A 23,828-nucleotide genomic window follows, 5' to 3' on the forward strand; every position below is an offset into this window, starting at 1 on the left:
GATAATTTGAACTGTTGAATGTGTAGAACTTGTCGAGTACTATATGCTTTTAAAAAAATCACGTTGATCGGATATCGCTAACTACATGATCAAATCAGTTTTGTATAAAAAAAAAAATGGATGGTGTTATAGTTAACAATTGAAAAAAAACTAAGCTGATCAGATAGCTATCAATATCCGATCAATGTGATTTTTTACAAGCATATAGTACTCGATGAATTCTACACATTGAACGGTTCCAATTAACAAACAGGACTCGTGGTGGGCCCCACGAGGCGAACAACACAGTCCAATTCAATGCCAGAAAATGAGGAAATCATCTCCTAGCTTATACTCTTCACACGCTGCCCTTTAGGACATCCCATTGTACTGTCTATTTTATCTCAATCTTCTCCTATATACTAATTTATACAATTGTTTAATACACATTTTTTCGTAAAAAGTCAAAAGTTATCCCAAATAACTATCTTTTTTTTCTCAACTTTTTAGTCTAAAAAGTCAAAATATACTTATTTAGGACATTTCCAACAATCCCATTTATAATTATTTTTGCTCCCAAAAGTTGTCTTTTTTGGTACTTTTGTTGTTGTCTTCATATGAAAAATGGCGATAATTTAGGCACAAATAACATATGGTAAACCAAACCACAAGTAGAGTGTCGGCATATTGTTTGCTTCACACAAAAATTTATTCAAAGCATCTTTTGAAATTTGCAAAGTACCAAATCATTATTTCCAATCATCATCATCCAAAATAAGAAAACATGGCCACAAACAGTCTCTGTCGTCCAAGACGAGAAAACATGATCACAAACAATCTGCGTACTGTCCCTGTAATTGATTCAAAACATTACATAATAGTGTCGACATATTGTTTACTTCCCACAAAAATTTATTCAAAACATCTTTTAAAATTCAAATATGCGGGACCCAAATTAATTCACTTGGATAAATAATTTTGAGTGACTGACTGTAAGATGAATAGCAATTTGTATGGTAATTTGAATCTAGAAAAAAGAATAGCAATTTGTATGGTACGAGATTTATGTATAGTATAAGTTAGTTGCGTGGATGTGAACAGTAATAGTAGAGATATTATATTTTCTAAATCTCTTTTGGTACATTCCGTTTTCTTGTACTTGTAATTTCTTATTTTTAATAAAATTTTTATTTGCAAATCAGAAAAAAAAAAAAAAAAAAAAAATCAACGCGTAAAATAAATTTGAACCATAAGATAAAAAATTTGAATAATTTCTAAATTGATAAAAGTAGGTTAGTAAAATTACACTTTAAAATTTGCAAAAAAGGCAACCATAATTTCCAATCATCGTCATCATCCAAAATAAGAAAACATGGCGGCTATCTAAAAGAAAAAATTAAAAAAAAAAAAGAAAAGGAAAGAAAACATGGCCACGAGCAGTCTCTGTACTGTAATTGATTGAAAGCATTACATAGAGTGTCGACATATTGTTCGCTTCCCACAAAAAATTTATTCAAAACATCTTTTAAAATTTGCAAGTACCTAACCATAATTTCCAATCATTGTCATCCAAAATAAGAAAACATGGCCAGAAACAGTCTCTGTGCTGTCCCTGTAATTGATCTGGAAGTCTTTCCAGGACAGTCAAGGAAGATGATAGAGGCATGTGAGGAATTGGGTTGTTTTAGGATCATCAACCACCATAAATTCCTGCCTCCAGCACTGTCGTCGGAGATGAAGGCGGTGGCGCGGTCATTAATGGAGCTTTCAGCCGAAATTAAGCAGCGGAACAAGGGCGTGATACGCAGCAGTGGATACGAGGAACCTACCCAATTCAATCCTTATTTTGAGGCCTTAGGCCTATATGACATGGCCTCTGCTCAAGCTGTTGATGCCTTTTGTACTCAGTTGGATGCCTCTCCTCACCAAAGGTAGGTTTATTGCTCTCCATAGGTACTAGGTGGTAGGAAATATTGATGAAATGTGTCTCTAAATTCCTATATATATTTATGAATTAAATACAATCTAAATTATTAGCGATTTCACTCCATCCACCTCTCTATATTTATGGGGGCTATTTACAACTTTGGAAGTTTTTTTTTTTTTTTTTAATCATATTGTGCAAAATTTTGGTTCCAATCACATAATAAATCAATAAACAATGAGTGATACTAGAGATCCTAAATAATCTATTAAATTTTTTATCAAACCTCTCACATGTGGATTTGTGTAAGTCCCTCACCCATGCGAGAGGTTTGATAAATTATTTGAAGTTCATAATATTTTGCATAAACAATAAGAAAAATCACACTCAAATACTAAATATACATGGGTTGGTGAGATGACTATATTCACGATAGAGAAAGAGACTGAAAATTTACTATATACAATTAGGATTATAAGAAGACTCAAATCTCTTCACAATTCTCTGTTTCTATTTCTGGCTTTGCGCTGAAGTCGATAGCCTCTGTAAAAGGCCCTTTACGGTATTATGAGTGTACATTAACTACAAGACATGTCATAATAAATTATATATGAGGGTTATTAAGGTCTTACTTGCCATAATTTAAAAAATTAAAAAAATTAAAAAGTCATTATTATATTTAAGTTACATCATCTTATTTAAGTTATATCACCTCTTTGTCACATCACTTCAAACATAATCCATACTCAACTCATATTTTATAAAAAATCAAAAAGTATACTTATTTAGATCATCACAAATCACTCCTAAATGTCTCTACCTTTTTTCTTTGGACCCCCACCTCTTCTATCTTTTTTTTTATTACAATTCTACCCTAACATTAATTTTCATTTTTGAACTCATCTCTATCCTTCCAACCCTAACCTTAACCCCAACCCCAACCCCACATCTACTTCTACTTTCACTTTCGCCTCAACTTTGGCCAACAACCTTCTCCAATAGCCATTCCAGTGTTTTCCCACCAACGACCACTCTTCCGCCATGGTGACCCCTTTCCACTTCTCTTTCTCTCTCTCTCTCTCTCGCTCGCTCGCTTCTTCTTTTGGGTCGCCGTCCACACTATCCTTCTACCACATTCACAGCTGTCCCGCCGTTAAGACCACCACCCTACAACTGTTATCACATGCGTATGGAACGTATGTTGTATTTAGTTATGACATTATTTTAATTATGACTTATGAGTTTTTTCGTTATGTCTGTAGACACCCCATTTTTGACCATCTTCAAGACTTGGACGTCATCGTTTGAACACTAGATGATCATCTATGCTCGTGTTCGTTTTGAATTCCTGAAGGCCTCGGCTATGTGCCTTGCCTTGGAGCCTCTCAACTTGTCTGTTTTGTGCTTGGTTGTGGACCAAGAGCTTGTGGCTTTGTTTCTGAGGGAAGAGGGTGGCCTGTCAGCCAGGCCCCATACTCGGCCATCAGTGGTGGCCGGTCGGCTTCACTGATGGCCGGTCGGCCATGTTTTTTGGCCAAGGCCCTTTTCTTTGCTTTTGTAGATATTTTTATTGCCAACTGTGCCAACTAGTGAGCATAGAATGCATCCTCCATACACGTGTATGGAGGGATTGCACCAAGCTTCTAGCTTGTTCAATAAGCTTGAGACTTGGATTTCTATAAGAGGGAAGGCTCCTCTCCCCTTTTAGAGGTTCAAGAAATTTGCTTAGGGCTATACATATCCCTCTTTCTCTTGATTTCTCCCTCTCTCTCTCTCTATATTTGCACTAGTTTGTGCCTTAAAGTGGTTTTTCTTCACACTTTTGCACTAAAGCACCTAGTGAAACACCTTCACTCTTGAGCTGAGGTACTTGCGGGTTTGTTTGAAGCTCAAAAGCTTGGTTTTTGCCTCAGAAGTTACTATTTTGAAGTTGTTCTTCAAGGGTGAGTCTCTATCTTCTTTAAAGCTTTGTTGTAGTTGCTTACTTAGCCATCTTTGCATGCTTCTTTTGGATTAGCTTTCAACTGTAAAAAGTTCTATTTTCAAGTGCTTAAGGTGCTTGTTTGAGACATCTTTGGTGTTGAGGGTGTTCTACCCTCTTGTGTGCCTTATTGGCTTGAGCTTGGTGCCATCTTTTAAGGCCTTTGAGTTTATCTTTGTTTGGCCTTTTCACCACTGAATTTCAGAGGAATTTCAGTGGTGGAAAGTGTGTTTTGAGGCCCCAAATGGGAGGGGGTGGTCCCCTCTCCTCTTGTCTTGCATGCATGTGTTGATGGCTCACCAAATGAGCATGCATTTCTCCCTTCTTGAGGCTTAGTTTGAGCATGTTTTTGTGACTTTTTTAACATGTTATAACTCTGTTTTTAGTTGGTTTGATCACTTGTTGCATGCTCCTTACACTTGTAGTGTAAATCCTCTTTGCTAGCCTTGCATGCCTAATGAGTTAGCTTGTTATTCTAGCATGTTTTGGTTCTATCTCAGCATGTTTTTGGTATTATTTTGGCATGTTGTAACTCTGATTTTGGTTGGTAGAGCCACCCCTTGCATGCTTCTTACACTTGTAGTGTAAACCTTCCTCACTAGCCTAATATACTTGGTGTTTTGGTCCATTTTTCTAGCATATTTTGGCTTCACTCCAGCAAGTTTTTACTCATGTTTTAACATGCTTTAGCTCTGTTTTGAGGCTTCTTGGTCGTATGATACTTGTTATGCATGCTTGTAGTGCAATAGCTTTGAATAGCTTTGAGTTTTGAGGTATCTTGCATGCTTGGCTTGAGGTATTTGCATGCTTTGGCATCATTTGGCATGTTATTTCAAAGCATATAGTGTTGCCGCACTTCCATGTTTTTCACTCTTTAGGTGCTTTTGAGAGTTGCATCTTTATGCCTAGCTTGCGAGCCATTGCATGAGCATCATTCCCTTGCCATTCATGCTATCATTTCGGATCATTTTGGCCACTGTTTGGGCATGCATGAGGTATGTTTAGTGTTGGTTTAGTCCATTGAGCATTGTATTGCATACCTCTTGTATGATGCTCTTTGCTTGCTTTAGTGCTCTTAACTCCTTAACATGCCTTGCATGCGTTGTTTACATGGTGGAATCTTGTACATACCACCTTAACATGTCAAGATTAGAATGTTGGTAGATGGGCATGTTGTTTTCATGTGTGTTGCATTGCATTGTGTTTGGATTGGACGTTAATCCAAACACGAGGAACGAGGGACGTTTCATACTTAAAGTGATGAAACGTGCCTCATTCCTTAGGTCACCATCACCTTTGATCATGTATGATATGGTGGAGGTTCATCGAGTCCTATGTGTTATTTGTGCATTCATCAACATTGTGCAAGCTTGACTCTTTGGCCATCATGCATTAAGATGCGTGATTGGTGGCTCGAGAGCCGAGCACTACACTCCTTTGAGCTTGAGACATGATAAGGAGTGTAGTTGCATACACATTTCCTTGTAAATACACTGTCATGCCTCTGTTTGTGCTCTATTGCAGCAAAAGGAGAAATTGCAAGAAGCAGTGGCCGACCGGCCATCAAAGTTGCCAACCAGCCACCAAGGCTGTCGATCGGCTATCAGAAGTTGCCGATGGCCATCCCTCTTGGCCGACCATCCCTCAACATGTTCCTAAAGTGGGTTAGAGGCATTCTGAAAGTTGGCATAATTTTCATAAGTGTGCAAACAGAGGCATCATGAGGCATGGTACTGGATTTTCAGGAGGAAGCCGATCAAGCATGCATGCATCCCTCACCACGAGACCTTTTAACTGTTTTGCTTAGCTAGCTAATTCTTTGGTTCTGTACTTAATTAGTTAACGTGCTTAGTTAATCAATTTGTGTTGTAATAACTAATTAGTTAACTAGGTTAGTTAATTAGGTAGTTTGTAATAAGTAGCTTAGCTTAGTGTTTATTATTCGGACCCTCCGTCAAGAGGACAAATGTTGTAATAAGCGTACGTGTGTGCAATGCATGTCTTCCAACCCCATTTCTTTCTCCCTTTTACTTACCAGCTTTTGATGGTTAGTTTAGGGTATGTTTCAATTAGCATACTTATGCTTTGCATGCATGCATCATTCATTCGTCTTGCATGCACTGGGCTCGGCGCATCATTCAAACTGCATTGTATTTCAATACACTTTCTTGAATACGTGTTTCAAAGCATGTTATCAATTGTTGCATTCATATGCCATTCTAGGTAGCCGAGCCTATTTTAGTTGCATTTTTGCATGTGTTGCTTTAGGCATCTTAACATAGCTAGGATCATGCATGATTTCTAACTAGCTTCTATTTTGGCTCGGAGTACACTGTGAGTGTTTACGCTTTAGCATCCTTACATGTGTATAAGTGATTGCCATGATAGCATGCTTGCCATGAGGCTATTTGCTTAAGTGTTTAACTGCATGAATGCCTGTGGATAAAGGCTTCATTGTTTGAATTGGAACAATTCATCAAAATGTGTGTTTTAAGCCCACTTTACAGAGTGGCAAAATCACGTTGTTTTCTAAGCCCACTTGAGGGTGGCAAATTCGTGTCTTGGCCTATTTGCGAGTAACACTTCCAAATCATTTTCAAAAAATAAACATGAAGTGTTTTGTTCCAATTTTTGCGATTGAGTCTATACTTGTATATTGTGCGCATCACATAGTAAGGTTAGCTAATAATCTAAACAAGAACACATGTGTTTTCAAAAATAACATATCATGTCTAGTAAAGGCTGATCCTTTGACCGGGCGAGCGACGGTGCTCATTTCAGGACCTTCCCCTCTCGTACCCAAGCTCCCGAGCCGAGACAACTTTGGTGATGACGGACACATGGCCTTTGGCACGAGTCAGGGTTTTCTAAATTTTCAGAAACAAAATATTTAGGTAGCAACTCTGAAATCTAGCAAAGCAGTCCATGTTTGGCGCTTTTTGATTCAAAATTTATTTTTTCAAAACCAATTGTCGGATTTGGACTATTTGGTGATTTATCAGTCTTACATTGCACTTTGTGATATTAGATTCAGAACCGTGACAAGAGTCTGAACTGTAGTAGCTAAGTAGCTAAAGCCACGATTCGCGCCCATGCGCGCGGAGCGGGTTTCGGGCGGTCTACAGTTTCTGGCAACTCTGCTGGGGAGTTAAAGAACTTAACTCGAATTCATGATATGTTATTTTATCTACACTTATGTGTTTCTTTGCATTGCATTTCCATAGATGCGCCTAAGTCACAGTGTTTTCCGTCTGCTATTCTTGAATGGTTTGCCGGAGGCTTGCTTGGAAAAGCGTGCCATAAGGCGAAACGGTTACGGGCTCTGCCACGATGGGAACACAAACCTCGGTTGTTAGCGAGGCACCTTTTTTGACCATTCGACCTAGTTGCATATCGAAAACTATAGTGACCATTCCAAACTATGACAGGTTGTTTACCCGATTGTAGGTTGTTTGAAATCGCTGCGTGCGTAGTTAAACCCTAGCTCCTGACAAGATAGGACAAGGAAACCCTACCCCTCCATAGGGGTGTTTTGGCTGTTACTTGTTTGATATGTGCTGTCAAAGTGTGTCTCCACAGGTTGTATGTATCAGTTGCAAGTTCGGGTATCAGTATGCGAACGTCAGTATTTGGGGATATTAGATTTGGAGCAGTAATTTGGGAACAGTGATCAATATTGAGAACAGTGTGTTCAGCTTACAATGTCAACTGTGTGTTGTCTTAATCTAAGCTGAAGTGCTGTCCGTTTTTCTACTTATCGTTTCCTTATTATGCTTTATTTATCTTTTTGCAAGGTAGTTTAGCATGATTGCTTCCGACCAGGCAAATACCCCCCGAGCACTCTGGACCAGAGGTCGAAGACTTCATCGATCTGAGGATCTAGTTAACGGACAAGTAGTGTTCTTTTCATTACCCCCAGTTACTAAACGGAGGTCAGTTAGGCACAGTTCATCAGTATAATGGTTACCAGATCAACGGTCTTTACCCACCCCACCAGTGTGTAGTCAGGCTGAGGTTTCTGTTTCTACCGTAGAGAGAGATATACCTGTTGTTCAGTCAGATCAACACCTTATGGTAAGTATGGAGGACATGATGCATCAGCTCCAAGAGACTATGCAAGCCATACAGCAAGATGCTGCCCGCCAGGCAAAGGTTGCCGTGCGTCAGGCAGAGATTGTGGCTCAATAGGCAGAACTAATTGCCAGGCTTCAGCAACAGCAACAACCACAACAAGTCAGAGCATCTGCTTCGCATCCACCCCCACCCCCACTTAGAGTTCCAACGCTCGGGGATACTGCAAACGTCCAGGAGAATACGGACGTCCCAACGGGGCCAGTTTCACCCCCAATCCTACCTCAGCTATCCAAAGCACCGGCTAATCTAGTGGATACACCGTTTGAATTTGAGGTGGATCCAACAGTGCTGAAAGTGAGCAAGTTAGAAAAGCTATTCAAAAAAGCTCAAGGCGTTAATTCCATTCCGGACATAAAGGATGGATACACCGATTTAGCGGTGACTTTGCCGAACCGGTTCAAGATGCCGCATATAGACCGTTTTGACGGTTCTGGGGATTCCATGGTACACTTGCGGTTGTTCTCAGATATCCTAAGGCCAATGGGCCTCTCCAGACTGCAAAAGCTTTCCCTCTTCGGCCGGACCTTGTCGGGTGTCGCGGCCATCTGGTATGCAAAGTTGGAAGATTCTATCAAGAGAAGTTAGGAAGAAATGGCTGAGGCCTTCATTGCTCAGTACTCATACAACACACAGATTGAGATCACAACTCGTGATCTCGAGATAACCAGACAAGAGCTGAAAGAGGGCTTCTCTGACTTTGTAACCCGTTGGAAGGCCAAAGCTTCTATGATGACCACCAGGCCGGTCGAGAAGAATCAGATACGGATGGTTATGCGCAACCTCCAACCCAAACTGATGCAAAAGATGATCGCCTTACTCTCCTTACCTTTGCTGATTTACACGAGATTGGGGTACAGATTGAGGACGCCATGAAACAGGGTCAGATTGACCACGAGAGAGAGCAGTCCAAGAGGGCATTTACCCACAGCTCGAATGCAGGCACGAGTAATGCTGCAACTGCTAGAACTTCCGATGTGGGCATGGTCACCACCACCGCACTAAAAACAACAACCCCATTCACCGGTGCGTCCAGTACCAGCTTACAAATAGCCAAATACCCACCTTGGGGCCAGAGGGTGTTCACCCCATTTTACATGTCTCTGTCAACGGCCCTAAGGGTCTTGATCAAGAAGGGGCATCTGAAGCCCTTAGTACCGCAGCCATTACCTAATAACCTCTCACCAACCCATAACCTGGCCAAATACTATGCCTTTCACCAACAGCATGGTCACGGCACCGACCAGTGCTTCAGACTTCGTCATGAGATTCAAGATCTCATCAACAACAAGGTGATCACGCCTCTAGAGAAGCCAAATGTCACCACCAACCCACTCCCACCACATAACCAAGCTCCATCTCCTAAACACATAAACCTGATCCAAACCGTGGCCATTCCATATGACCCAAGCATATATATCACACCCCCCCCCACCTACCCAAGCCTGAGGTGTTCATCCTAGACAGCACGTACTTGTGCATGTTGAACATCTTCGAAACCTAACCTGAACCCGTGGTGGTGACTGTCGAAGACAGAACCGGGATGACTTTGGAGGCAGATGGGAATGTTGATTCAGAGCCTGAGGGGTCTGGGAGCTTTGCATACAACCTGAGTGGTTATATCACATCAACAGTTCAGGTTAAGCCGAGGGTAGAGTTGCCAGCTGGGACAAAAATCAGTGTGGTCCGGGAAGATGGACCAAGTCAGGGGTTAGATAACCTAGCAGAGCTGGAAGAGGATATTGCCAAGCTATAGTTCTTTAATGAGCAGGACTCAGGGGATGTGAACATCAACTGGTTCGACTTGGATGGATCGGCAGAAAATATAGGGTGGCTCAGTGACCAGCCGGATGTTGTTGAAGAACCTCTGCCAGAATAGAGGCAATCAGAAGTCGGAATATCAGCAGTGGCCGGAATGGTCGAGAATCAGGAGGGATCACCGGAGAGCACCGGTGCAAAGAATTTTGCTCGAGATCTGGACAGTTTGAGTTCAGTAGACACTGAACGGGAGGCTGCATTGAAGCGGCTTGAGCAAGAAAAGATCGAGGATCTTGAGAGGGCTAAGAAGGCCAAGGCCCCTGCGGGGACGGAATGTGCTGGGAGCATAGAAACAGTTACAACGGAGCCGGACAGTTGTCTATCAGTTGCCAAAAGCATGTAGTGGGAAGACGATGACTTACGTCTTGCCCACACTGACAAAGATTTAGGGTAGAACCAACTGGATGGCACCTAGTACATTGAGGCGGTTGACCATATGACCAGGAGTGGACGATACTTCAAGACCCCACACTTGGACCAACCGGAGGAGTCCGGGAAGGACAAAGAAGCGGAGAGGCAGAAAAAAAAAAAAAAACTATTGGAGGAGGAGGCTGTACTGAAACAACTTAAGAAAATTCAAGCAGACATCTCCATCTGGAAACTGCTTATGGCCTCAAGGGTTCATAGATAGGCTATCCTTACAGCCATGGATAGGCCTAAGCTTTCAATCGATACAACTCCGGAGCGGTTGGTAAGGCTAGTTTTCCCGAGAGGAGCTTCTCCGACCTTGACCTTTACTGACAAGGAACTACCACCCGAGGGCTCAGATCACAACAAACCACTCTACATCTCTATGGAGTGTAGAGAGAAATGGACGCCGGTGGTCCTGGTCGACACAGAATCTGCTATCAATGTGTGTCCGTCGAGAACAGCATATTCTATCGGGTTGAAGCCCGCAAATTTCGTGCCTACTGCCCAGGTGATACGGGCCTATGATAATACCAGCCGAGAGGTAATGGGGACCGTACGGATTAAGACTTAGGTTGGTCCGGGGAAACAAGACATTGAGTTTCATGTCTTGGATGTTCCTGTAACCTTCAATCTACTCCTTGGGCGGCCGTGGCTGCACCAGGTGAAAGCCGTCTCTTCCACCCTACACCAAATGCTGAAGTAACCCCACGGGAAGAGGGTGGCAATCATTTTTGGAAATTCTTCAATACATCCACCGCCAGAGGTTTCTATACCAGTTCTAGAGATTGAGCATGGCGTGGAGGATGTGTTTTTGTCAGGACTCACCCTAGCTAAGGCCCGGGTTGTACAGAATATTCTAGCTATTAATGAGGGGCTATACGTCAGTGCACAATTTGTCTACCTCGTGAACAAGCTTCAACACATGCCTGGGATGGGATTGGGACGAAGTGGCCGGAAGGGCGTTGCAGCATCGACCGAAGTGGCGCACAACCCATATTATCTGCCTACCAAAGAGGATTGGGCGAGGAAAAGAAGAGAGATGGCTAGAAGAGCCAGGGTAAAGCAAGTCGAGAAGCATTATGAGTTGGTGCACCGACCTATCCACGAGACCTTGAACGGACGCTTTGACCAGGAGAGGGAAGACTTTCCGTTTTGCGGCTTTCTGGAGCCCTGGTTGAATTTAGAGAAGCGGCGCTTGCCCAGCTTGCGAAATCTTTTTTGATCTGCAGTTATCCAGGGATGAAGTTGCTAAAGAGCAGACAGACCCACCAGCTGAGGCTGAGCAGTGCAAGGATGAGTCCGAGTGTACAGAATTGGAAATAGGGGAGGCACTGGCTTGTCTCCTCTCAGATCCTCAGATTATACCAGAGTGCTTGGGGGATAACTCATCAGTTTCCATGATCGGGGATGAAGCGGCTATGGGCCCACCTTCTGGTATTCTTGATGCATCCATCACACCCTCCCTCGTTTGGCAATACGATGAGGGCTTTTTATCGAGCAGTTCCGGGTCAGTTAGTGAGCCGGAATCTAATTCCACTAAGTCTGTGGAGTCGGAATCAGATTCCAGCTCTTCTGAGTCTGAGTTCGGTATTCTTGGGGCTGATAACCCGAATGCCACTACCCTATCCAGGTCGTCTTTTTTTTTTCCTTTGAGTCTATTGTAACAGAGGAATAAGGCGGGCTGGATTTTATTAATGAGAATGGTACGGCTGTGGCTTCTGAGTACTTTTCTGTACCTTTAATTTACTGCATTAATCAAGACTTTCAAAATTTTGATAAAAACGACGAGGAAGAAATTCCTTTGGTTTTACAACGTTTGATTAATCAAGAGCAGGAGAGATTTGTAAATTTGGTTGATGAAATCACCACAATTAATGTTGGTACTGAGAAGGACCCACGGGTGGTCCAGATCGGGTCCACGTTGTCTTCGGAGGAGCGCGAGCGCTTAGTCACTTTATTAAAAGATTTCAAAGAAGTTTTCACGTGGTCCTACGAAGACATGCCTGGAATCGATCCTGTGATTGTACAGCACCGGATCCTTCTTGACCTAGAGGCCCGACCTGTTAAGCAGAAGCTCCGAAGGATCCACTCGAACTAGGCTCTGAAAATCAAAGAAGAGGTCACCAAGCAAATTGACGCAGGGTTCCTGTTGGTATCTGAATACCCTACTTGGTTGGCCAATATAGTTCCGATGCCGAAGAAGGACGGCAGAATTCGGGTATGTGTGGACTTCAGGGATTTGAACAAAGCCAATCCAAATGACGACTTTCTTCTGCCGCATATCGACGAATTAGTGGACTTCACTGCTGGGCATGCACTGCTCTCATTCATGGATGGGTTTTCAGGCTACAATCAGATTTTGATGGCACCCGAAGACAGGGAGAAGACTGTTTTCACCACCCCGTGGGGAACCTATTGTTATAGGGTGATGCCGTTCGGCTTGAAGAACGCTGGGGCTACGTATCAACAGGCTGCGACCACGATTTTGCATGATATGATCCATAAAGAGGTTGAGGTGTACGTGGACGACATGATTATCAAGTCCAAGGAAAGAGAGGGCCACTACACCGCCTTGCAGAAATTCTTCCAACGGATTAGAGAGTATTGGTTGTAGCTGAATCCTCAGAAATGTACTTTCGGTGTTACAGCAGGGAAAATACTGGGGTTCTTGATCACACAAAGGGGTATCAAGGTCGATCCTTCCAAAATCAAGGCCATTTTAGAAATGCCACCACCGAGGACTGAAAAGGAGGTGTGAGGCTTTCTGGGTAAAGTGCAATTCATAAGACGGTTTATTGTAAAATTAACCTTGACTTGTGAATCACTGTTTGGTCTCCTGAAGAAAGAAAAGAAGTTCTAATGGGACGACCGATGCCAAGTTGCTATCGAGCAGATCAAACAATGTCTACAGAACCCACCTGTGTTGTCACCGCCTGAGCCGGGAAAACCGTTGATTCTATACCTATTAGTGACTGAAACGACAATGGGCTGCATGCTTGCACAGGAGTCTGAGGACAAAGTGGAGAAGGCTATCTACTACCTGAGCAAGAAAATACTGGATTACGAGACCCGCTACACACCGCTGGAGAAGGCTTGTCTGGCCTTGGTATGGGCTACCACTAAATTAAGGCACTACCTGTTAGCTCACTCTGTAATACTGGTTTTGAGATTAGATCCCATCAAATATCTCTTCGAGAAACCGGCACTTACGGGTAGGCTAGCTCGTTGGTTGCTTCTGCTTTTTGAATTTGATCTAAAGTACATGACACGCAAGTCAGTGAAAAGGAGAGCGGTAGCGGAGTTCCTAGCCGACCACCCAGTTGAAGGGGATGAAGAAATTGAATATCTGTTCCTAGACGAGGCCATTCTGTATGTCGATGAAGAGACTTGGACGATGTACTTTGACGGAGCATCAAACCAATACGGGTACGGGATAGGGGTGTTGCTGATAGCACCCGACAATTCCCGCATACCCTTAGCATTTAAACTCCAGTTCAAAGTGTCGAATAATGAGGCAGAATATGAGGCATGTATTGCTGGACTGGAAGCTGCCCTGGAACTAGGGGCAAAACGGTTGGATGTCATCGGGGACTCAAACCTTGTTGTATCTCAAGCTAAAGGAGATTGGAAAGTTAAAGAAGAAAAGATGAGAATCTATCACCAGACCCTGGACGTTCTGATTCCTCGGTTTGAAAAACTGAACTTTGCTCATCTGTTAAGAGAGAACAATAGGTTTACTGATTCATTAGCAACTCTATCTTCTATGATAGACATCCCTTTTGGAGTCCGGATACGTCCGATCATCATTGAATAGAAATTCGTGCCGACCTACGAGCTGATTGCTGCCATAGATGAAGTACAATATCAAAACCCCTAGTATTACGACATCTAGAACTTCTTGGAAAAGGAAGCTTATCCACCAGGGGCAAATGCCAATGATAAGAGGGCAATTCGAAGAATAGCTACTCAGTTCATCATCTGCGGGGGTAAACTGTACAAGAGGGGTCATCTCGGGATGCATAAGCTATGCATTGATGCTGAAGAATCCAAGCGCCTGATGGAGGCCATCCATAGAGAAGAGTACGGAGCACACATGAATGGGGTGATGCTAGCCCGAAAGATCCTTAGACAGGGTTATTATTGGTCAACCATGGAGGAGGATTGTATTGGTTTTGTCTGGCGATGCCACAAATGTCAGATCCATGCAAACCGCATGAACATTCCGCCGTCGAAGCTGTACAACATGACTTCACCATGGCCGTTTTTAGTCTGGAGGATTGATGTGATTAGGGATGTCACTCCAAAGGGGTCCAACGGGCATGAGTACATTCTGGTAACGATAGACTACTTCACGAAGTAGGTTGAGGCCCAATCTTGCGCTGTGTTGAAGGCATCGCATGTCGCTAAGCTCATCAGAAACAACATCATCTGTCGCTACGGGGTCCCGAATAAGATTATTTCGAATAATGGTTCCCACTTCAAGAAGGAGGTGATCGACTTGTTGGAGAAGTACAACGTGGCTTTTCATAAGTTATCAACATACTAGCCGCAAACCAACGGTGCAGTTGAGGCCGCCAACAAGAACATCAAACACATTCTGCAGAAGATGGTGGAAACCTACAAGGACTGGCCAAATAAGCTGCCATTTGCTCTTTGGGGCTACCGGACTTCAATTCAAACTTTTACTGGGGCAACTCCGTATTCCTTGGTTTATGGGATGGAGGCTGTTCTGCCTATCGAAGTTGAGGTTCCATCATTACGGGTATTGGCTGAGTGTCAGATAGCTGAGGTAGATTGCCAGCAAAGCAGGTTCGAAGAACTGATGCTCTTTGATGAAAGAAGGCCGAACGCACTGTATCACGTCCAGGGCTATCAACGGAGAATTGCCAGGGCTTTCAACAAGAAGGTTAAGTCCAGGAATTTGAAAGAGGGGGATCTAGTGCTCAAAGATAACCGAGCTCCCATTCACGACCCTAGGGGCAAGTTCAGACCTAATTGGGCTGGTCCCTACATCATCAAGTCTATCTGGTTGGGTGGAGCTGTTGTTCTGATGGACCTAGATGGCCTTGAGTTCTCCCAGCCGATCAACATGAACAAGTTGAAGAAATACTATCCCTGAGTGGCTCGCTAGGCCGAAAACCTGAAAGGGCAACCTAGGCAAAAGTTAAAGCATGAAAAATTTGAAATAATAAAAACTGAGCTCGCAAGGTTGAAAACCCAGAAAGGGCGGCCTTGGCAAAAGTTAGAACGCAAAATGAGAGTGTTAATACACGAGTGAACCGGCACCGAACTACGTAAGGCTTGATTCCCATCTTTAGGATACGTAGGCAACTTCATTCTGAAGTCCAGCCATAAACACTTCTAAATCAACTTTGTTCGTGTGATCATGTTGGTCATCTTCGTCTTTTCTGCATTCAAGAGCTCGGTTGTGATCTCCAGTGCAGTGCTATTCAAACTAAGAGCAACTTTCCAGTTGCTGGATCCGGGGTTGTACATCTCAGTGATAGATCTCGGGCGTGTCCCGTTGTGATCCATATCGAAAATGATTTTGAAAAGTTTTAATAAAAGTTGATTTTGTTCAAATTAATCTTTTTATGACTTAGACCATTTTTGGACCAAACGAAAAATTTTCAGTACCCACAACCTTCAATTACATTGATTTCAATACAGAGTTCTCCTACTCTTGAATACAAATTGAAGTTGTTTTTTATTACATTCATAAAGAAAACTTGAAAGTACTGATAAAGCAATAAACTCAGGCATGGATAAGTCAGGTGTTCCTGCACCTCTCCCAGAGCTTGTGGAAGCCTCTGATGCCAAAGTAGGCCCAACCTACGCCTCTTCATCGAGCTAAGCTATGTACTCATCGGAGAGGGTGCAACTGAAAGTGGGAGCGGGGGCCAGAAGCTCTCTCGTCCTCCATGCTGTGGCAAACCGAGCTAGCTGTGCACCTCGGACTGGAAATGCGGCAGGGTACTCTATCCCTTCTTCCGGACAAGTCTGATCATGTCTAAATTGGCGCCGAAATCGAAATGGGAAGAAAAGACACAGTGTGTCAAGCCGATCAACTGAATCCCGGACTGGCGAGACATGCTGTAACTCATCGCCGGCAGATTGAGCCAGGGGCAGCGCTAAGCAATGTTGACATCGGACAGACTGCACATCCATTTGCACCACCATCCCTCATCTGGGGCATCGACTAAACGTCGCCGGAAGAAATAGCCGCGAGCTGAATATGCTGGGCATGAGTCCATAACCTTCAACTTATCCATCAACCATATCTGGGGAGAGATGAAAAATAAAAGATTAACGAATAGAGAGGTGTACGTGGAGAGAAAAGTGAGAAAAGGGTTTTGAGAGAAAAAACTAAGCCTGAGGGCCGAGTGATGTGAGAAATATACGTGAGATAGGATGGGAAACATTACCTGCAATAGTAGTGGACTCCCCACGAATTTAGTCGTCTCTCGGCGATGGAAAGCATCCAAACCCATCAATGTCTCAGCTAGCGTCATAGCAATACAGCTCTTGCCCTCTTTTAAACCTTGGGCAACCTCAATCAAACGGACGCTAAACCCACCGAAGCCTGGGACAAGCAAGAAATGAGACAACATGCACAAGCAAAGGGCGTATTGCCGAAAACCCTGCCAGTGATGATCGTCGCGGTCACCGGCATCAGAAAATCGATGACTCAAGTTGGGGATGTCCAATTCTCCGTCACGAATCAAAGACCGATCGTCATGCAAAGTAAGCCCACACATTCGTCCTAAAGCTTAGATGTGGCCAAAACTGAATTGGGGCAAGATCTCTTCCTCACGCTCGGACTCCATCAAAGCTTAGAAGTCTTCGAAAGTGGGACACATCTCTTGTCTGCCAAAGCTAAAAACATGAGTTACCGGATTCCAACACCTTGCCGCAGCATGGAGGAACGGAAAACGCAATGGGGTGCGGCTCAGCGTGAATAGTGCATTTATTTTGAAGCCCTGAAAATTTAGCTTTTCCGAGCCATCCAAGTTAGCAATCCAATTTGTGAGATTTTGGACAAGAAATGTCTCAATTTGGTGCAAAAACAAAGTTGAAATGGAGAAACTACGAAGTTGGGGCTTTTGTAGAAGATAAGGTATTGAGTGGAAGACAGATGTCAACAATCTAGGCACTTTCTGCATTGATGGTCGACCAGCCAAGTCTGATGGCCGACTGACCATTTTTTTTAGCCGATTGGCTAGTTCTTGCGGCCGATAGCTCTTTATCGTGGCTGGTGGCCTCCCACCTTGGCCGATGGCCCCTCCTTTGTTCTCTGAGTTGTCCATGTGTTGGAAGTGTTGAGAACTTCTATTTTGTTCCACTTCAAATGCTTTATTGTGACGATTTTGCGAAGTCGTAGCTATGTTATTTCGATTTGTTTATCGAGTTGTTGCATTTTTGTTTATCGAGTTGTATTTTGCATTGATTGTTAAGTTCTTGTCTTACTTATCGAGTTGTATTCACATTTGGTTAGCATGTCAAGTCCTGGTTTTGCTTATCGAGTTGTTTTGTTCTTTCAGTTGTCAGTTGGCTCGCTACCTGATTAAGGCAATGCAATTCAAGTGTGTAGTTTTCAAACAAAGTTCAATCTCATTTACATGTTGTGTGATGCGATGCGATGCTTAAAATGTAGAATGTAACAATTTTTCAATAAAAAAGCTGTTTTCATTCTATCATGGTTTCCTTTTTGCAAAAGTACAAAGTTTTAAAGAAAATAAAACTGCCTGAGGCTATACAATGTGCAAAAATTACAGGCAAAAAAAAAGAAAAATAAAGCAAAAACAAAACATCTGAATCGGCGCCAGTTGCCTCAAGAGTGGGAAGCCCTTCTCGTCCTCTTCCTCGACGAAGGCCCAGAACTACCGTCGTCAGCTCCGTTACCTGAGTCTGAACCCGAACCATCTCCGGCCTCATCTCTATCCTGAGACGACTCTGACTATGGACTCACCGCCTCCTCGTTAGACTCATCATCATCTGGGCCAGGCTCCCGCGAACTACTCCCGGTGTGAGCACGCCTAGCTTTGCTTCGGCTGTGCGTTGGAGTCCCGTGTCCCGCTCCCCCCGCTGCTCGGGGAGGCACTGAAGGTCCAGCTGAGGCGCCCGCTGTGGCTGGTATCTAAAATAGGGCCTGAAAAGAACAATGTGGCAAATGCATCAGTTATGCTATGCAAAGCTGAGTATGGTATCAAATGCAGTATATGATTACAGTGTATGAATGTTGTGAGCAGTATATGAACGCCGTGAGCGGTGAATGATTGCGGTGTATGAGGGTTGTGGCCAGTATATAAGATGCAGTGTATCGGTGCCGTGAGTGATATATGAGTGTGGTGTACCAAATGCAGTATTGATAATGTGATGCATCAGATCAATATAGAGCAAATTATAGAATGTTTTGGGACAGAGGTTGAAAGAACTTCCTGGGATACCGTAAATAATGAGCAGGTCCATGCTCCTCTGCAGCATCCCTATCACCGAAGCCGACAGCTCCAAAGCCTACCCAGTGTACTCTATGGAAGCCTGCAAAAGTGTTAAGGTAATTAGTAATCTACGGGATATCAACTGAAATGAAATGAATGTACAAAATGTAAAGTATAGAATATACCGAGGTCGGGCCTTGAACTCCGATGAGCTCATGATCAGCTGGGGGAGGAGCGATGGGAATTTGATAAGTCTCTCCAGCCCGTCCTCGGCATGTCATAGTAGTGGGTAGGTCTGGCCACTCTGCTCTCTGTCCCCTCCGGGAACCCCTCCTACCATGGGCCTGGGTCGCCCTAGATCCTCCCACTCCTCCTGTTGTGGCTACAGGTCTCTCTCTCTCACCTCAGCGAACACTGGCCAGAGACTGCATGAGATATGTCTGGATAAAGACGGTGTAGTCGTCGTCAAGCTTGAAGAAGTCGGCATCCCAACCTATTGTGAAATCGGTCATCTCTTGCGGGGTGTACCTCTCTATATGCCTCATGTGCGAAGGAGGCGGCATCGGAACCACCGGCTCGGGTAAACCAAGGCTCTATCGTAGGAAGCACTCACCCAAGTACCATGCTCGACAGACTGGACCCTCAAGCAAAACCCGGAATTGGGAAGTCTCCCGAGCACCCATAAACCGGTCCCTAACTGCGTCAAGTAGCACTACCCAGGGCTACTGGGTGATTTGTAAATGATGGATATACAGGTTGTTATCTGCTATTGAAAGTGCAATATAAAGCAAAGCTCAGATGAACTGTAAGGTTTGAAATACCTCCGCTGCGGCTACAATGTCAAAATATCGGCGAAAGAATGAGAAAGACTCTCACGGCCTCCACTCGCATCTCACTCGTACCTACGTGAATATGGAACCATGGAAGGCGCCTCAACCTCCGGCTCTGGCGCAAGCCTCGGGAAGTAGGCATATACCCACAATTACAGAATGTAAAAGGGTAATAATGAGTATGTTTATCAGCAAAGCAGTATACAGATAAAGCAGAAATTAGAGGATGATGTGCAATGTATTGTGCAATGTGTGCAGTGTACAACTAGTGTAAAGCAGATTGCGTATTATGCAGTGTGTGTGGTGCAAAGATAATGTAAAGTAGGACTGTAAAGCAGGACTGTAAAGCAGAAGGGAAAGATATACCTCCCAGGCTCTCCAGTAGCCTCTTAGTAGGTGCCCGCTCTGGCAAGATGAGAAACTCATATATCCATACAATGTGTCCAAGCCTGCGCCGCCCCAGTCATATCGCCGGATGCGAGACATGTCTACTAGTGCACTCAAGATGTAGAGGCCAACGGTGTTCACCCGGTCGGCGAATAGAGTAGTGCCAAGCAAGAACATAAAGAACCCCCGGGCGTAGTGCTCGACCTCCTCACGGGTCGTCGGCATCTCCCCCCTGAACTGGTCAGTGAACCACGAATATCGCACCGTCCCTGGTCGGGAGAGAGGTGGGCGAGTCCCTAGCAAAAAAATCTGAGCGACATCCCACTCGCCCATATCAGTGTCGAAAGGGATCGGATCACCCCCTGCTTCAATGCCGGTGAGCATGAAGAAGTCGAAGGAAGTCATCGTCATCTCCCCTGCTGTAGAAAGGTGGAAAGAATCGGTGGTATCCCACCACCTCTCCACTAATGCGCCTAGAAGAGGCCAACTTGCAGTGAGACACGAGAGTCCCATGCAGAATACACCAAAGTCAGCCTCATCAACGATATGGCGAACATCATCGGGTAGCTCCATGTACCAGTCTCGTGCAATGGTGTTCCCATAACCCTGGAAGGCATAAGAATCTCCCTGTGTCCAAGATAAACAAATGCAAAGCAATGTCAGGAATATAGTGTATGCATGTGTTCAAAATTGATAGAAATACAGTGTACATATGTTCAAATTGACAGAAGTATCATGTATGAATGTGCTCAGAATGAACTAGGCATGTGATGCACAAGTATGTTTGGATTAATCAGATGAAGAACAATATTGGCTATCCAAGACATATGACCTACATTGCAGAAAGTAAAGAGGAAGAGTATACCTCAGCAGCCCCATAGGATAAGTGTAACTCCGACTCGCGTAGTAGGAGGTCCTATGGTGCACCTCGCACGAATCTCCTGAACTGGTGGATGCCGTCGGGAGGCAATACGTATACATCAGGGTCGTATGACGCTGGATCGAAGGGTCGAACGCTGAGCGGCAAAGGCTCAAACTCGGGATCCATCTCCATTCCCGGAGGAGCCCCATCATGTGGAATGTCATCCGCTATCTCAAGAAGAATGAGAAAATAGTCAAAGATGTGGAAAATATGTGAGAATGCCAAAAGTCAACAAAAAGTCAACTCCGAGGAATGAAAAATGGAAGAAAACGTCGAAGTGCGGAAGAGGGCATGAAGATCAAGGGTAACTCGGGGGGAACAAACCCCAAGCGATGGAAATCAAGAATGAGGCACCAAAAACACTTTTCAATCGGTTCAAAGTGTTTGAAATCTCAAAGGTTTCGCGAATCAAATGTTTGTGGGATGCTTGAAAGTGTGTATAAAGCACGGATCGAAGGAAGAAATTGGCCTAGAGCATAAGGGGAAGAATTTTCGGGCTTGAGAAAGTGAAAGAATAGGGTTTGGAACCCTATACTTAAAGACCCGAGGCAAATGGACCAAACTGCCCCGAATCTGCCATGTTTGGCCGATCAGCCAAATTGTTGGCCGGCCGGCCACATTGTTGGCCAACTATCTTATCTGGTGGCCGATGGCTCCCTCTTGTGGCCGATGGACCTCCAATGCCCTTGTTTGGGGTTGTTCTGTTGATTTATACCCTCATCTCTCAAGAAAGTTCAAGAACATACACCTTTGAGCTCAAGCAATTTTCGTGGAAGCTCTGAACTGTGTTTCCAGTGCGTGGCACATAGTACAAACAAAGTGTATCCTTTTCCGTATCCTTTTGTGTACCGCAACATCGATGAATCGCCTTTGAATATGCTGTGTTAGTGTATCTTGTCATGTATGCAAGGTTGGCATTGTTATGCATACTCTAGTTGCATTGTTATACACACTTCACTTGCATTGTTATGCACACTTCAATTGCATTGTTATGCGCACTTAGTTGTATTGTTATGCACATTTCACTTCCACGGTCATGCACCCTTCCACTTGCATTGCTATGCACGGTTCTACTTGCATTGTTATGCACTTTTCACTTGCATTATTACGCACGTCTCTCTTGCGTTGTTATGCACCTTTTTGTTTGCATTATATATGCACACGTTTATCTTGTATTGAAGTTATATATTGATGTAACGTCAACCATGTATTTCTACTATGTTATACCCGTTGAGTTTCTTTCTTATGCAGGCACGATATTGTATATACGATTCTTTTGAGGCTGGAGCAACCAGACGATATTGTATGTACGGTTCATTTGAGGCTGGTGCAACCACATGATATTGTATGTATGGTTCATTTAGAGAATTTTCGGGTAAAGCCATTCCTCTCTTTCACCTCATCAGTTAGAGACATTCGGGCACGCCCGATGTCTACACTAGCACCTCGTTAGTTAGAAACACCCGGGTGTGCTCAGAGTTTACGCTATACCGTTGTTAGAAGCATTTGGACGCACTCCGATGTTTATACAACTCCTCAGTGCTTGCACTGTTACTTTTCCCTCTCCCGCGTATGATACTCTGAGAGATGTTACCTTTCCCTCTCTTGCGTGTGATACGCTGAGAGGTGTGCCTTTCCCTCTCTCGCGTGTGATATGCTGAGAGATGTTGCTTTCCCTCTCTTGCATCTGATACGCTGAGAGATGTTGCTTTTCCCTCTCTTGCGTGTGATACGCTGAGAGGTGTTGCCTTTCCCCCTCTCGCGTGTGATACGCTGAGAGATGTTGTTTTTCCCTCTCTTGCGTGTGATACGCTGAGAGGTGTGTCTTTCCCTCTCTCATGTGTGATACGCTGAGAGATGTTGTTTTTTCCTCTCTTGCGCATGATACGCTAAGAGGTGTGCCTTTCCCTCTCTTGCGTGTGATACGCTGAGAGATGTTGTTTTCCCTCTCCCGCGTGTGATACGCTGAGAGATGTTGATTTTCCCTCTCTTATATGTGATACGTTGAGAGATGTTGCTTTCCCTCTCTTGCGTGTGATACACTGAGAGGTGTACATTTCCCTCTCTTGCATGTGATACGCTGAGAGGAGTACCTTTCCCTCTCCCGTGTGTGATACGCTGAGAGATGCTGCTTTTCCCTCTCTTACGTGTGATACGCTGAAAGGTGTGCCTTTCCCTCTCTTGCGTATGATACGCTGAGAGGTGCTGGCCTTCCCCCTCTCGGGTGTGATACGCTGAGAGATGTTGCTTTTCCCTCTCTTGCGTGTGATACGCTGAGAGGTGTGCCTTTCCCTCTCTCACGTGTGATATGCTGAGAGATGTTGCTTTCCCTCTCCCGCGTGTGATACATTGAGAGATATTGCTTTTTCCTCTCTTGCGTGTGATACGCTGAAAGTTGTACCTTTCTTTCTCTTGCGTGTGATACGCTGAGAGGTGTACATTTCCCTCTCTTGCGTGTGATACGCTGAGAGGAGTACCTTTCCCTCTCCCGCGTGTGATACACTGAGAGATGTTGCTTTTCCCTCTCTTGCATGTGATACGCTGAGAGGTGTGCCTTTCCCTCTCTCGCATGTGATACGCTGAGAGATGTTTCTTTCCCTCTCCCGCGTGTAATACGCTGAGAGATATTGCTTTTCCCTCTCTTGCATGTGATACGCTGAGAGGTGTTGCATTTCCCTCTCTTGCATGTGATACGCTGAGAGGTGTGCTTTTCCCTCTCTCGCGTGTGATACGCTGAGAGATGTTGTTTTCCCTCTCCCGCGTGTGATACGCTGAGAGATGTTGTTTTTCTCTCTCTTACGTGTGATACGCTGAGAGTTATACATTTCCCTCTCTTGCGTGTGATACGCTGAGAGGTGTGTCTTTCCCTCTCTCGCGTGTGATACGCAAAGAGATGTTGTTTTCCCTCTCCCGCGTGTGATACATTGAGAGATGTTGCTTTTCCCTCTCTTGCGTGTGATACACTAAGAGATGTTATTTTTCCCTCTCTTGCGTGTGATATGCTGAG

General features: G+C 44.2%; 1 protein-coding gene across 1 annotated transcript in view; it reads left to right on the forward strand.

Annotated features, from left to right (window-relative positions):
* The first annotated feature begins 1,321 nt into the window (after nucleotides 1-1,321).
* The window catches only part of LOC114279164 (2-oxoglutarate-dependent dioxygenase DAO), a 28,216-nt gene continuing 5,709 nt past the window's right edge, over nucleotides 1,322-23,828 (forward strand). Inside the window, exon 1 of the mRNA XM_082891195.1 lies at nucleotides 1,322-1,910. Coding sequence (XP_082747321.1) covers nucleotides 1,564-1,910 — 347 coding nt within the window. The 5' untranslated portion in view covers nucleotides 1,322-1,563. The remainder of the gene's footprint in view (nucleotides 1,911-23,828) is intronic.

The sequence above is a fragment of the Camellia sinensis genome, chromosome 1 (assembly GCF_055761805.1).
Source record: "Camellia sinensis isolate YWXY chromosome 1, ASM5576180v1, whole genome shotgun sequence".
Lineage (NCBI taxonomy): Eukaryota > Viridiplantae > Streptophyta > Magnoliopsida > Ericales > Theaceae > Camellia > Camellia sinensis.